Source organism: Delphinapterus leucas, chromosome 4, assembly GCF_059928025.1.
Source record: "Delphinapterus leucas isolate spDelLeu-1000000601 "Yukka" chromosome 4, BTC_Dleu_Yukka2, whole genome shotgun sequence".
NCBI lineage: Eukaryota > Metazoa > Chordata > Mammalia > Artiodactyla > Monodontidae > Delphinapterus > Delphinapterus leucas.
This window is the reverse complement of record NC_143132.1, coordinates 84,328,479-84,345,368: the sequence shown is the minus strand read 5'-3', so window position 1 is coordinate 84,345,368 and position 16,890 is coordinate 84,328,479. Positions and strand designations below refer to the sequence as shown.

At 34.2% G+C, this 16,890-nt stretch overlaps 1 protein-coding gene across 5 annotated transcripts in view; it reads left to right on the top strand.

Moving 5' to 3' along the window:
- Positions 1–16,890, top strand: part of ATP11B (ATPase phospholipid transporting 11B (putative)) — a 149,315-nt gene that overhangs the window by 97,290 nt on the left and 35,135 nt on the right. For 3 of the 5 annotated variants that reach the window (XM_089910787.1, XM_089910788.1, XM_022571370.3), the window contains 4 exons: positions 372–437; positions 978–1,081; positions 2,364–2,529; positions 16,279–16,412. In XM_089910787.1, coding sequence (XP_089766913.1) covers positions 372–437; positions 978–1,081; positions 2,364–2,529; positions 16,279–16,412 — 470 coding nt within the window. Of the gene's footprint in view, positions 1–371; positions 438–977; positions 1,082–2,363; positions 2,530–16,278; positions 16,413–16,890 lie in introns of those variants that run through there. The other 2 variants (XR_016393061.1, XR_016393062.1) reach the window with 2 other exon arrangements.

The window sequence follows — 16,890 nt, the reverse complement described above, 5'->3', positions numbered from 1 at the left end:
CAGAAAATAATTGTGATTGAACAGGGTTTTATTTGATTTTTACTTTGTGATAGGAGTAAAGCAGTCACTAACAGCTGTATCATTATCACTAAAAACTGTGCCACATAATTCCAAACCCATCTTTGAGTTTCCAGTCTGATAATGTTATCCAAAGAATCATTTTACATAATAATAAACATGATAATACTTTATGGTGTTTCTTCTCATTCTCCTTTAACTTTACTAATCTAGTCACAGATTTCAAATGTAACTGGCATAAATGATGCAAATGATTTTTAGTAAAGAATGTACACTAGTTACTCTTTGCATCACTTCTGATTTAGCATCATTTTAACCCATAATGCAATACTGGTTTATTCGTTCTGTTTTAGATGTTTGGAAATTGGACATTTGGTACCTTGGTCTTCACAGTCATGGTTATTACAGTCACAGTAAAGGTATGGTACAGAAATTAGAAGCATGGATACATTTTGTGTCTGCATAATTCTTAGTTAATTTTCCTCATTTCTTTGTTGATAGATTTTCCTTTTTCAGTCATGAATAATTTCATGGATGCCTAGTTTAATAATTCATTTTAATTTTTGTCAGAAGATTCATTATGAATCATTTTTAAAATTCATTATTTTGTAAAGCCGCAGCTGATTTTTATGGTCAGATAAAGGTTAACCCCTCAATACTCATCTCCGAAATTCTGCTTCTCTCTATGTAATGCAAGACAACACAAGCTGGTTTAGGCCATGGAGTCCTGAACAAAGTACTCATGAAATTTTAATACTGCTTCCTCACAGAAGAAAAATACTATAAACTTGAAATTGTTGAATTTCATACTAGGATCTTTTCATTAATATTTATCTTCTGAGGGACTTTGCCATAGCAACCTTAGTCACTTATAATTAATACATTTTATTCTTGAGTTTTAGCTGAGAAGTTAAAGATTTATTAATTTACATTAAGGATTTTTTAATTTACTTTTTTAGATGGCTTTGGAAACTCATTTTTGGACCTGGATCAATCATCTTGTTACCTGGGGATCTATTTTATTCTATTTTGTATTTTCTTTGTTTTATGGAGGGATTCTCTGGTGAGTGACTATATTTTAGTTATATTGATTCAACTCTAATAAATAGTTATTATGATAGATTTTACTATGAACAAATTCTACTCAGAATAGTTTTGAGACCCTATCCTGATAAGAAATTTAGCTTTTTCAGTTGATCTTACTGATATGGAAGAAAAAAGAAACTAACAATTACTGAATACCTACTATATTCTAGTGTTTTACCTAAGATATTACGTTGATTCATCACGATAATCTTGTTACCCCATTTTTTTCTATTTGGAAACTGAGCTCCAAGATCACAATGGTTAAAAGTAGCAAAGCTAGGATTTACTTGAAAATTAATGTTCTTTACACTAATCATATTACCTCTAAATTACTATTAATGTATATAATTTAAAAAGTCACGTAGAATCATTAAATTTTCATGAATGAGTTAACTTCTCTCTCAAAAGTAGTGTGCTGCATATTCATTGGTAAAATCAGATATTCAGCTATTCTGATAGATTAAAAGTTAATGCTTTTCCTAAGATTCTTTGGTAAGTGATGGACAGCTGAAATCCCTCAATTGGAGAATGTATATTACATTGCCTACTGTGCCTGTGATCCCTGTATCAGGCAAAATTACAAAAGGCAGGGAAAAAACTTATATTGGCTAAACATTAACTTTCATTTAGGATTATAAAAAGATACTCTAATGAATATCGTTTGTTTGTTTTTAATCCTCTTTATTTCTGCATTTCTTCCGGTATTTCCCCTCATTCTTTTGAAGTGATATATACACAAACCCAAAAAGAGTATCTTGACAATACCTACTACTATGTAGAACTAATATTTGTGAGTACATTTATTTTAAAATCCATGTGTAGAGAAGATCCTCTAAGTAGAGCTTTTCAACCTAAAATTTGGGTAATCAAGCTTGTAGTTGCTTAGTAGAAAATATTTTATTACATACTTTTTCTTGCTTTTTTGGTCTCTTAAGTCTGTATTATTCACTACATAATTCTTTTGAATTATCCTAACACTAAGATAGGATAAGTCAGTTACTTGCCACTTTCCTAATTATAAAAACCATGGTTGTCATTCAAATGAATTAAATTGGATTTTATTTTTAACAATTAAAATCTACCATGTTTTATTAGTTAGTTGATTAATTAAATTACACTGATTCCACATTTTGAATATTTTCCTGGAGTATTCTTAAAATTGTAACCTTCATGTATAGTGGGTTTACTTAATGTCTTGATTTAAGAATCTGTCTTGTCGGTTTCTTCTTTTATTATAAGCCCACTTTCTTTCTTTGCAGGCCATTTTTGAGCTCCCAGAATACGTACTTTGTATTTATTCAGCTCCTGTCAAGTGGTTCCGCTTGGTTTGCCATAATTCTCATGGTTGTTACATGCCTATTTCTTGATATTGTGAAGAAAGTATTTGACCGACAGTTTCATCCTACAAATATTGAAAAGGCACAGGTAACCACTTTTTATATACAATACCTTTTTAATTAGGAGTCTTGATGAATAGCTGTCATTATAATTTGCTTATATTAGAAAATAGGAAATTATCTATTCCTGTATCAAGTATTTCGCAATATAAATATTGTTACATGTGATATTTTTAAGGTTGTTATTGTTGCTATGAATTTTATGACTCCTGAAAAATTATTAAAAATTACATTGTGTTATTAATAGAACTAGGTTTTAAGTATAAAAATATCAAGTTATATCCAAATAATAGTATAAATATGTCTTAAATACTATTATCACAGCCTTCTATCAAATATATATAATTGGGATATATATCCATTTCTTCAGAACCATTAGAATTTCAGTAGTGCTTCTTCAGGTCATATTGTTTTCAACAAAAGTATGAAATAAGTTCTTTAGCCTAAATAACTTCTACAGAATGGATTTTTATAAAATATATTCTCTCACTAAACACTTACTAATAATATTAAACTACAGCAGATATTAATAGTATGTTACATAGTGTTTAAGAATATGGTCTTTAGGGCCTGATAGTTGTGGGTTCAAAACCCACATTCTACCACTGAGTAGCTCTGTAACTTTAAGTCTCCATTTCTTCATGGGTAAAATTATGACAAATGTCTATCTCATTACATTTGTAATAAGGATTAAATGGAATAATGTTCAAACACAGAATATATCCTCAAGAAATGATAGCTATTCAGTATATTTGACTTTTTTGTGTATTTGACTTGTACATAAGCTAGAAATATTGGTTTGTCTTATTAACCGTATCATGACATTGAACATATGTCCTCAAGAGTACATTCTAATCAACTTTTATGACCTTGTAAACACAGAGTTTATTAATCATTTAGTTCTGCCTAGGTTGAGGGTTTTGTGGGGGGGGGTTTTTTTGGTTTTTTTTGTTTTTTGCATGTTTGCTATATGCCAAGCAAATTTTGGAAATTTAGTTGTGTGTTCATGCTACAAATAGAATAAGTGCTTCTTAAGTATTTAGTGATTTGAGTTAGGCTTCTTAAACAGTGTATTGGTTTTAATTTCAGTTGATCATATTAACATTTCTTTAGCACTTGTTTGCTTTGGTCACTCAGTCCTAGCCAATATACATTTTAACACCACTGAAGCAGCATAGGCCTCTGAAGCCTGACAAACTTAATTCAGATACTGTTTTAACCACTTATAAAATGTATGTCTTTAATCAAGTCACTTCCCTAAGCCTCAGTTTCTTCCTCTGTAGAATCAGAATAATAACTACCTTACTTGATGGTTAGAGATCATTAATATAAAGTGCCTAACCCTGGGTCTGTATGTAGTAAGTCCTCAGTAAGAACATAATTATAAGAACGATGAGGATGTTGCTCTGATACTGATCTTCAGATGGGGCTGAAAAACTTTGCATAATCTGATTACTGTGTCTGCCTATGCATATATTTATATCAGTATGGGCAGACTTTTCCACCTTGCAATATATTACTTAAATATATGTCAGAAAGGTTTGCCTGTCTTTTTTCTAATCTTCAGAGATATTCATGATAATAGAATACTACTTTTAATACATTGTCTATTATACTTTTTCTAGACCTTTATGGAGAACATATTTGTCTTGCCCTCTTGGCTATATAAAGTTATATTTCACCAAAATATATTAATGACATCACTTAAAAACTTATTCTTTATAAAAGTAAATAATGATTTATTTACATTTATCCTTAGAAATTTTCTTTAGGCAGAGCATTATATCTTTTCATAGAGATTTCTTAATGATAATAAAAGGTGATAATATTAGTCCTTATTACCATTTTTGTAGACCTCTTTTTAAAGGATTACACAGGAAATATTTGATACTTTAAGGCGGACCCTTAGACAAGAAAAAGTTAAAAGTACTTTATATATATTTTAGTTATTTTACCATAGGCTAAATTGATTAAAAATGGAGTTGATTTAAAAAATCAATCATTTTTCTATGTATGAAAGCCAGTATAATCTCCCTTTCTACCCTACTAAATTCCTTTTAAATGATTTGACTGGATGTTCAACTGTGATCTAATCTAAAGAGAAAAAGAATGTGATATATATTTTTAAAATTGAGTCACTTTGCTGTACAGCAGAGATTGGCCCAACATTGTAAATCAACTATACGTCAATAAAAAATAAACATGGAAATAAAAATCATCTAAAGAGGAAATCTCTACTTCCACTCAGGGATTTTCTAGCCTACTGGGGATTTTTTTTGTTTTTGTCGAGACAGTATATGGTCATTCATATCCCGTGTGTGACATTATTCTTTCGCTATAGTCAGTAATCTTTATTATTTCAGCCTTGTACTTTCACCTCTGATTTCAGATGTTAAGAAAGTTGTTAGAAAGTTGTCAGCTACTTACTTCATTGCTTACCAAAAGTAGCAAGAAAAATCATATCAAAAGAAGAGTTGTCAGCATTTATTTTGAGCTTTGTTTTTCTGCAGAATAACAATGTGGTATTAAGAATAAATTCTTTTGATAGCAAAGCCAATGGCCCTACAAATGTCAGTTATGTATGTGTACCATGTATGATATATCCTACTCTTGTAGGGACAGATGTCTTTACAAAGCTTGTCCTGTGTCTGTCTCTTAGGTGATAAATACAGCTCACTGACTTGTTGTATGTCCCATCCCTTTTCTGTCCACTTATAGATGTACTCCAACACAGTCGCTTTCAGTGACGAGTTCATCGCACTGCAGCCATTGTCGAGGGCAAGGAATCAGCTGAGCAAACTTAGGTAGAGTAGGAGGAGTAGAACCTCATTAACTCTTCTGCATGCTAAAGGTCAATTTAAATATATTCAAAAGATGGGCAGAGGCATGAATTAAGAGTGGGGCAGTTTTGTTAGCACAGCTCTGTCTCTAATTTGACCTTTATCAATATGCATGTTAAAACCTAAAAAATATATCCATTTCTTTGAGACAAAAATTCAGTATAACAGGACAGAGATCTGTACCTTATTATATATTTTAAACCTTAACTACCTTTTCTAGCACAATTCTAATGCTTCTGCTTGTCGTACTGGTACGTAAGAATGCTCCTGCATGTTGAGTAATTTAAGCTACAGAAATTGAAAGTTTTAAGTTTCAGTTACTTGAAGTGAGAATTGCCCATTTTTTATCTTGCCTTAATCTGTGTTGCAAATACTTGTGTATATTTGTCTTTGTACACTGTAATGGCTGCTGAAACATTTCATATCCTTGCTGCTGTTTAGTGCATCTATAAATTGAACAAATACTTTTTTCTTTTACTTTTTAATTATTTTATTGGTATAAATAATTCAGCCCTGAAAAAAAATCACTCTAGATTTCAAGCAGGTTTATTGACTACAGATTATTTTAAAATAATGCAAAAGTGTGTCCTAATTTTTTTTCCTTTTTTTTTTTTGCTTAAACAATAGGTAAGATTTTAACAATACATTTTGTATCTCATATGTATACCTTTATCTCCACAGACAGATCCATTCTGTCAGTTTCCACAAAAAATAATCAGTAATCCGAAGATGTCTTGATGGAAGAGAATGAAAGTTTAAATCCTAGAACTTTTCATATTGAGATACCAAAGCTATATATTAATTTTAACTCCAGTCTGGTTTGAAAAGGAAAAGTAATATAACTGATTGTTTTGTTTTGGCACCCTTCAACTTCTCACCCTGGATTTTTAGTCATACTTTTTTTTAAATTCTTTTTTATTCTCAAGGTTTCTAATCCGTCTATGTTCACTTGATCAAACAAATGACTTTGACAGAGCACTGCTTAAATAACTTCTTATGTAATCCTATGAGTTCATAATTTTGAGCTGTTTGAAAATTTTACCAAACCTTTCGATTTTATTATTCCTATTAGCATCAGGATTTTTGAAATATTCTACTTTGAATTACAAAGGTATAATAATTGTAAATGAGTATACAAATGGGTGGTTAAGTGGTAGTCAACTAAATTTCATGTATAAAACAAGAACTAAAATCAAAACAAACTTGGAAGATTTGCCTTCACCTTTGGTTGAGCCAAATATGTGCATCACATTTTATCTATATGTGCCTTCTGAAAACAGTGTGTATTTATCACATTTTCAAACATCTAATTATTTAGCTCCAAGGCAATAGGAGAGCTCATTATTTAAAAGAACACTCCGGCAAGCACTTCTGTGAGGATTAAGTTTTACATTGTGAATAATCTTAATGTTTTTATTAAATCATATTTTCTCATATCATGGCGGCTCAAATCAAGCAACATTTTTTGAGCAATGATAGACTAAAAAAGAATGATACACGGAGATCATAAATTAAAGAGATCCCACTCTCCTTAATAGTGTAATAAAGTAGTAAGCTTAACATTCATCTATGAAGGAACACAATGAGAGCAGGGTACATGAGTCAGGTAGTGTTTCCTGTAAGCACTGTCCAATCAGGTGGTGTAACAAAGGGAGAAGAGCCCTGTTGGGGAGATGGTGGGCCTGAATGCTAGCACAGCATGCCCTTGGCCCTGCACCCTGTATATCCTAATGAAATTAGTTCACCTTTCTGAGCCCCTAGGTTCTTCACCTATCGAATGACTATTTTACCTACTGTGGTCTATATGCTTACTATCAGCATCAGAGAAAAACAAAAAGAAATACTGTGCTCAACCAAAGGCCAGGCAGAAATAACAATTGCTTACATGAGTGGTGAATGATCACTGGATGGGCATTTGCTCATAGCTTCATGAAGAACAAGTGTCCACAAACATCTGTCTGTTGATGCATGCTGTGGATTTTGAATACATCTTGTTTTTGAACTACATTGAACGATAGTCCTGTGTGTGATCCATGGTAGCTTAATTGTTTACTGTTGTGACAGAGAGGAAGATTGTGCATATATCGAATATCTTTAAGAGCTTTCAAATCTTTAATCAGGTTAGTACTTCTTAAGGACCATTAACACAAAACTATTAATAATTTTCTTTTGAATAAAAGAAAACTCATTTTGAGTATTTTACACTCCTTTATGTTATAGGCAAAACTATAATAATAATCTACCTTTACATAAACTTACTGTACTCTTGAAACCAAGGAATTCTACTACTTTATTTTTTATGTATGTAAGAAATTTACTATAGCATTTTTTATAGAAATAATTATTGATTAGTCCTAAGACTGAGAAAACACATAGAAATGAGGGAAAAAATTGTTTTTTATTTATTGAGGACTTTTTTTATAATTTAAGAAAGGTTAAAATTAGCTTGGCTCTGGGCACATACTCCTTAGAAGGTTTCTAATACTTAAAATATAGAGGGAATTCCCTGGTGGGCCAGTGGTTAGGACTTTGCGCTTTCACTGCCGAGGGCCTGGGTTCAATCCCTGGTTGGGGAACTAAGATCCCACAAGACACAGCCAAAAAATAAATAAATAAATAGGAAAAGCAAAAGAGTAGAAATTTATATAAGTTAACACTCACTTAAAAAATATATTTCAAATTAAGGATTAAATTAATTTTGTTTACTACATCAAGTCAAGCTCCCCCTTACTCATATGTCTAACATTTGAAAGGCCATATGATTGACCCTTCCACTCTGCTGAAGTCCAGTTAAAGTAGAGAAGTCTTCTGAGAGGGAGCATCAGAGATGCGAAATGGGACATACCTTTGCAATAAGAACCCTAACTCTTGGTGGCAAGGAATTTGTTTAATAGAAGAAATTTAATTTTATTGATGGAAACCTGGTTTTAATTTAACTTTGTGCACCAGAAAATCATGGCTTTTTTTTGTATGCTCTGTTGTATGCTCCTTAAGAAGCTACTATTTGCTCTCTTTTGTGACAGTAAATGAATGTGGTGTTGTGTGAACTTTCATTTGTGCCTCACAGATTGTGGACCCCAACTTGCTATTTTGATTCTAAACTTATATACAGTGAGAGTATTGTTCTGTAATATGAGACTTGTTGCTTTTCTGTCCTTCCAGATGGAAGAAGATAAGGGTTCAGTCAGCTCAGCATATGAATTTGCTGAAAGCAAGCACAGAGGGGAGGACAGTAGGCACCTGCTAGCTGATGCTTGCAGCCAGCAGGACAGTTCTTACGTGCACTAGGTAGTACTGCGCTGGACCTTCCTGGGGACATATCCGCTAAGTTCTCAAGCTTGGGGCATGCTATGGGAGAACTGGCCTGACATTTCAGTTTTTACTTTACTAATTCCTTCACCATTTCTCATATATTGTTTTTGTTTACCTTTTTTTTTTTTTTTGATCTTTACATTTTTTATATGTCCGTATCTGAATATTTCATTAATCTTCCTTTGGATTTATAGTGTTAAATCTTACTTTACTTCAAATTCTAACCTATTGTCTTATACTCAAGAATTTATTCCTTTTCACTTCTTTTGAAAATATGTCATGCTATTTCTGTTATTTCCCAAATCACTTTTCCCACTTGTAGTTATGTGTCATTTTATACATGTTAACATAGTTAGACACTGAATTACTTACCTAAGTCTGCCTCTTGGGTTGAATGGTCAAATGAGTGAGTGCTTAGACTTGGTACTGAATAATTTTCTGTTGACTGGTATTCACCAAACTCTCAGTTCTTACTTTTCATAAACTTTCATAATTACATCTTTGTAATAAAAAAGTATGAATTAATTGAGGACTTGATTCACTCCCTCTTGAGAATTAAACCCTAACAACCACTTCTAGACCTAATTGGGATATGCAAAATATTTTAATTGGTAGTAACCATGGAAGATAAAAATTCTTACCACTAGTAATTATATTTTTACTTGGGCTGTTTGCCACTTTGTACATTCTAATTACTGGTCAAGAAGGTGCTGTTGTCTCATCTGAGATAACCCTCATCAATGGTGAAACTTTAAAACAAAGCTACTTGAAGATTATAAATCAGACAGTGGAACAGGTACAATAATTTGAATTATTCTGGAAGACATATTTTTAAAATTAGATTCCTTTAGTGAATTGCCGAAAATGGAAAATGTTGAAGATTAATCAACTCCCAGTCATTATTATTATTAGTTGAAAAGAAATTCAAAACAATTCTGAATTTTTATTTTGTTTTGGGATATTCCGTATGATTACCTTCATAATATATTTATCTTGTATTTTGCTTTGATAAATATAGAAAGATTTTTAGTTTTTAGAACATGCCCTCATTGGCTACAAGGAAAACTCAGCTGAAGAACTCATTGATTAAAGAGGGGAAGCTAGCTGGGATTTATAAGATGTCCTGGTTAATTCCCAGAGCACATAATCCATTTGGGAGCTGACTGTGCTAATACTGTGAAATTACGTCCTCTGCGATAAAAGTTCCCCAAAGATTCAAGCTCAAGTGGATATTTCAAAAGACATGGATATGGTGCTGCTTTACTTCAATATGTCTATTAAAATGTACAGAACAGTTGAGAATTGGGTTCTTAGAACACGCCTATTAAATAATAGGGGCCTTGTTATGGTTACTTTTACAAAGGAATGATAAGTGAATTCTTTTATCATCCTGTGACGTATGGTCTCTCTTCCTATAAACAAGAAAGTAGAAAAGCCCTCAAACCATGGATATGATTTTAGTAAAATTGCTGGAGGTGCTTACCCTGATCTGCAGTTTTTTTCTGCTTATCACTGAATTTTAATTAGTTGAATGAAATATATCTTGAGTATTTCTCGTCTCATATATTTCTGTCTTGGGCATATATTTTGAGATAAAAATCACTTTTTAAAAAGTAAGTATTAAATAATATCTCTCTCCTATATTTTCTGCCTTGAAATGGCAGTTGTTTCTCTAATCAAAATTTGGTCAGCCTTGCCAAATCTGGCAGAATTATGCTGAGCCCTAAATGTTGCCATGGGCTAGACTCTCCTAGTCATCTCCCTCTATGTCACCCTGCCTCTTAGGCCTTCATTGTTCTGTCACATTTTTGTCTCTGGATTCCTGGCCCTACTCTGGATGCCCTCTTTCCAGCTTGCACCTAGCTACCATAGAGATATCAGCAGGATGCTACGGCTACTGACCTTTCTCATTGTGAACCAGGACGCTTAAGCCCCAGACCTGAAACCTGCCACCAACAACAACAAAAAACATTTTAAGCAGTTTCAACCAACTACAAGTCACCTTTCTCTTCTTGTGTGACAAAGATACATACAGCTATTGCTTCACTTAACAAAGCAGTGAACTACAAAAGGAACAGAAAACCTTAATGGCCTGTATTTAGTTATTGGCCACTAAAAGCTACACTTTTCTGAATGAGTAAAATTTTGTAAACAAATACAATCGAACATTTAAAAGACTAATAATAATAAGGCAGGACCTAGATGCATATCCGATAAGTGTGACAGTTTACAAAACTAATGTTATTTTCAAATCTGTCCTGACTTATTGAATAGCTTTTTCATCTGGAGGTCAAAATGAAGAAAAATATTAGTATTGATATTATTTCTACCAAATGGTAATGAGATATGCTGTGAATGATTAATACTTAGAAAACTGATTTCTTAACATCAGCTGTGCTGATTAGTTAATTGTTGCTATTCTGATTTACCCTCTCCATTAAATTAAAATTGGAGATTTTATCATTTTTCACAGATAATTCATACTCTTGTTCACCTAAACTACAAATTCCTAGTCAGATACTGTTATTTGGCAATCACATCATTAAAATAAAGGGGCCTCAGTCTTTTTGAAACAAGGAATAAGCCAAGTTTATTAAAATAAGCTTCCCTGGGCTTCCCTGGTGGCGCAGTGGTTGAGAGTCCGCCTGCCGTTGCAGGGGTCACGGGTTCATGCCCCAGTCCGGGAAGATCCCACATGCCGTGGAGCGGCTGGGCTTGTGAGCCATGGCCGCTGAGCCTGCGCGTCCGGAGCCTGTGCTCCGCAATGGGAGAGGCCCGCGTACCGCAAAAAAAAAAAAAAAAGCTTATCTAATAAATAGAATTCATATTGTATGCTTATTTTCACACTTAAATTAAGGCAACACATGTGGAAATCTCCTTCATTCTGGAGATCCCTAAAAGTCAGTATAGAGGTATTTTATTTATACTTATAATTGGCTTTCAAAATTGTTTATTTTACTTGGTGAGAAAGAAAGGGAAGGGAGTCCAGAGGAGTAAATGTGAGCTTACAGCATGTTTTGGAGAAAGAGGCTTTGAGTAAGCAAAGCAGTTATTTAAATACCATCATTAAACAGGTACCTCTTCCAATTCTGAATAAGAACTTGAAGCTATTAACTTGTTGTAGGGGTTTTATTATTCTTAGCCAAATATGGAAATTGGTAATATTTGATGACTTTTGATCTCACATTTAAAAGAAAATCATTTCCTTAAATGCCTTTTCTTCCCTCCATAATTATAGTTTAAGACTTCTTTCCAAATATCTCCTTTAAGGCTAAGCAAGGTGTTCTTTGATTATGAAGTATATAAAACAGTTTTACGGGCAAAAGAACAAATATGGTCAATAGTTAAATAATTTTTATCTAAACTTAAAGAACTTTATTTGATTTGATAGGGTAAAATGTCATAGGCGTGACTAAAAAACTTAGAAACGTATGACAGTTTTCCAACACTTAGAAAATTTAAGGAAGATTTTTGTAGAAGTAACAGGAGAAACTTCTAAATGTTTACCATCATTGATGTGAAAATAATGGAAATAAGAGCAGTGAGCCAGAATTTATTTCAAAAGGGAAGTTCTATAAAGATGAAAATTTTTATTAGCCATACATACCCATGTTGGATCTCCATAGTTGTTTTGCTTGGCAGCCCTTTTAGCTCTAAGTTACGTGGGTGTTTCTGGGAAGTAAATGTGGTGGAGAGTGAGTCTTACCAATAAATCAAAATTTCTGTTAAGTTAAAAGTTACTGTTTAGTGCCACCAGGTAGGGTCTCACTCCTGTTACTTGTTTTCTTTTCTAGTATTTATTAATAGTCTCTTTCTTAAAAAGGTAATGACTCCCTCTCATTACTTTGAATGAAATGAGATCTAAATGCTCCACCCCCGGTTATACTGGAAGCTATGATATGAGATCAAATATGTATATATGGAAAAGTGATGGAGCTTGGAGGTTTGCTAGAGAACACTATAGTGTTTTCTATAGATAGCTTTACAGTAACACAGTTAACCAGCATTTTCAAAACAGTTGGGTTTTTTCTTTCTCCTTAGGGAATAAAAAGGAAATATATTTTGCTTAGTTCAGAAGGTGATCTGAAGAAGTCATTTCTTTTTTTTTTTTGCGGTACGCGGGCCTCTCAGCGCCGCAGCCTCTCCCGCTGCAGAGCACAGGCTCCGGACGCGCAGGCTCAGCGGCAATGGCTCACGGGCCTAGCCACTCCGCAGCATGTGGGATCCTCCCGGACCGGGGCACAAACCCGTGTCCCCTGCATCGGCAGGCGGACTCCCAACCACTACGCCACCAGGGAAGCCCGTATAATATTTTTGACATATTAAGATGTTTACTCTCTGTGTTGAGTTGCCCTTAGTTTAATACTTGTCCTTAGGTTTTAAAGTAAAAGGTGATGAATGCAAAGCAGATCCAAACCTAAGCAGTGTTCTGCATGTATGTGGACACTCAAATGCTGCTGACCTTATGGATGTTATCTTTAGTGGATCCCTGTCAGTTAGTTGAGCACCAGCAGTAGTAAAGCACATGTTGTTAAGCTAAGAAGAACCAAACCCCTTGCTCTTTCAAGTTTCTGGTCTAGTGCAGTGCTCCCCAGATAAATGTTGTGAATGACCAGTTTGTTTTCTTGTTTGTTTTGTTGTTGTTCATTTCCAGTTCATCACGGACCAATACTTTTGTAAAATACAATAAAAATGAATTACTAGGAAATGAAATTTGAAAGATATATAAAATAAGCCCCATTTTTTAAATTAGATTCAACAGTTACAAAAGTATTCTGTCAAATTGCCATAAAATTGTCTAATCTCTTACTCTCACGGGCCCGACGCACTTGTCTCTCATGAGCTAGTAACAGCGTTTTCAGACCAACAGTGATCCATACATAGATCACACTTTGAGTCACACTGGTCTTTTTGCAAGGGGGCAGGAGTAACAACTACTCTCTCTACACTTAGGCTAAACATGCACTAAATGCACATCATACTTTTCTGCCCACGCAGTTACTCATTCTCTCTGCTTATAGCCTGGAATGCTGTTACTCTCCCATCTCCAGCTATTGAAATCCCATCCAGCCTTCATATGCCATCTTTTTCATCAAATCTCTCATGCTCTCCCAGTAATACCAACAACAACAGCTGGGTTTGAGCTTTCCTTCCTCTTTTTCAATAATGTACTCTGCTTCATACCATAATTATAAGAAGGCAGTATAACAGCATGGTAAAGAGGTTTAGGCCCTGGAATCAAACCAAGACTCAAGCCCCAGCTGGGTGAGCATGAACATATTTTTAACTTCTCTGTTTCCTCATCTGTAAAATGTGTATGAGTCTGGTGCCTGTCCAAAAAGGTGGTTATAAATGAGATAATCCATGAGAAGCATCTTACATACTAACTGGCACATACATAGTAAGCATTCCATTAATATAACTGCCATTATTACTTGTTCCTGGCTTATCTCCCACCCTTTTCTTTATCCTTTACTCAACAGATTGAAGGCAGGGTTGCTGTCCCCTTTAGGAACCAGCACAGTGCCTTGCTCAGTGAAGTATAAGTTGAAGTTCAGTGCTTCTGTCGTTTAAATGATTCAAACAAGGATTGGAATAGAATCTAGAGAGAAAGAGGTAGTACTGATAGTTGGAGAGGTGGAGGAGGTTTCATAGAGATGATGGTATTTAAACTGAACTTGGTGTTAGGGGTCAGCAGTCTGCCCCCCAGTTGGTGACAGGCCCTGACACATACCCACAGGCAGGGAGCACTGCCGGGTTGGCTGTGTAGAGACTGTACAGGAGCATTTAGAAGTAGAGCAGCAAAGGCAGCCTGATAATCAGGTTATAAAGGGCCCTACAGGCCTCTTTGAGGTGTAGTACTTTATCCTTGAGCATGTGGGAGCTCTAAAGTCCTGCTTCCTACAGAGGTTGGCTTTGAGATGGAGGAAGCTGGAGCCCAGTGACCCAAGGAGGAAACTGGGAAACTGGTGAAATCCTGTTACCTAAACCGGCATTTCCTAAAATCTTCCACTGAATATTAATGTTCCTCCTGGTGTTGATTAATGTTCCATTTGGGGAGGGGAGGAAGGGGAGTTTACTGAAAAAAACAAATTTGAGAATTGCACCATGTCTAGCTCTCTCCCTGGAGACTGACCGCACAACCTGACTTACTGACAGTCCTTTACTCATAAAGTCTGTTTAGACATTCCTTGAACTAGTGTTTCTCAAACTTAATTGGCCACAGAACTTTTTTTCGTGCAATGTCTGTAAATATCTCATAATACACAGTTTAAGAAATAGTATCGTAAACAGTCCTAAACCCAAGGGTATTATAATGAAGGAATAAGTAAAATTTGGCTATTTCTCAGTGCTTAGCAGATCCTAGGACATTGATGCAATCAGTTCATTGCCTAACAGGAACCAAGTTGTCTCGCACTGCTTGGTATTTGGCAGCATTATTCTGAGCAGGGATTTTGCAGGACCTCACCAGTTGCTTAGGTTCGGAATGCCAGGTTATTTACGTTTCGTCATGTTTGTGTCCTCTGTCCATTGTGAGTGTCTCCACAAGTGTCCCCTGTTGCCATGCCTACACTCGACACTTGGTGATTCCCAACCTTTGTGAATTGCAGCACTCTAATGAATCTATTTTTGTTGTTTTCCTTCCTCTACGCTTTTGAAAGATTTGTTATGCAATATGTTATATATGTAAAGGAAAATGAGTGAAAAATAAGTTCAAAATGATAATCCTTGAGAAATTTAGGTGTACCCTTGACTGTCAAAACCAGGGTTGGGAGTCATTGGGCTATGTGGTCATACCATTTTTTACCCCTTATTTTAACAGGATTGAAATTATTAGTACTGTGGCTTTAAGTTTTTCTTGCCAGGTTTTTTTATCCCTCAATCAATATAAACCTTGCAAGCTTACAGAAATTAATTCAGTTTTAAATCTAAATAGTACTACTTAGTTACTTCTTTATTTTAATAATGTATCATCAGTTAATTTTTAAAAAGCAAGATGAACTTATTATGGGCATGGTTAGCACTTAATAGTTGCTTAGCAAGTTAAGGCAGGTGATGCTTTTTTCAAGAATTATTTATGATGTGCATATATATATCTATATGGTGTTTAGAACCTGGCACTACATAAGGTGTTTGCTACTATTGTTGTTGTTATTGTTGAAGATTGGGATTTGGTCCTGCCTGGTTATTTCCCAGTCTTCAAAATAATTTAAACTCTACTTTTCTCAGTTACTAGATATTTTTAATTGAAATTGCAGGAGCATTTCACCTAAACAAAAGCTCAAAGAAGAATGAGAATTCATTAAGTCTCTGAGTGGTTGATGTAAATAAATCATTTTAATCATAATATATTAAGATATTAAAATGCAAAATCTTTGCAGGTTTATATCGTATCCAGGTACTTGTTTTATATAATGATTTTACTCAGCCTCTAATTTAGGACACAGTGCCTTTTAAATATTTTTGTATGATTACTCTTAATTAAAGCCTTCCATACATTTCCATATTATAGAAAACATATATATATTACTTTTGGTTTTAAAGTGCTTGTTGCAGTTTTTTTAATGCTTTTTGGAATTTCAAATCTATAAATAACTAATATTTTTCTCCTTCAACTCCTTCAGCTTACTGAAACAAATTCAAGTATCAAGTGCTTGGACTCCATGTGCTGTTTCTCAGAAGGAGAAACAGCGTGCGCATCTGTTGGAAGAATGCTGGAACGAGTAATAGGAAGATGTAGTCCGTCCCATGTCAGCAGGTGTGAAATTTCTCTAAGTAGCCTTTGCTGCAGATGAGTATCCTATAAACTGGAACAGGATGAACCTGCATCTCTAGATACCTAATAAATCAGCCCCTGGTTTTACCAACTGAAGCAGGAAGTGTGCTGTTTATTAGCACTCTTTGATGGTATTTCACTTTGTGGCTTTAGGGTGTAGGGGGTTCTTTCACTAACAAAGGAACAGAAAGCACCTTTGAAGAGACTTTTCATCTAATGAACAAAAAATCTTGCTTTACAGTCTTTCTCAAATGTGGTGAATAGGAGTGTGTATCTGGTACTCATTTTATTTTTATAACTTTCTTTTTTTGATTATACCTAAATTGTTTTATTTCCTGTATTTGTTTTGCTTGTATGTTTGCTTTTTGTATTTACAAAATAATCTACACATAATAGTAAAGTCAAAAGATTTTGCCTTTCTTATTCTTCATGTATATTGTCTAGTCACTCATTTGAGACT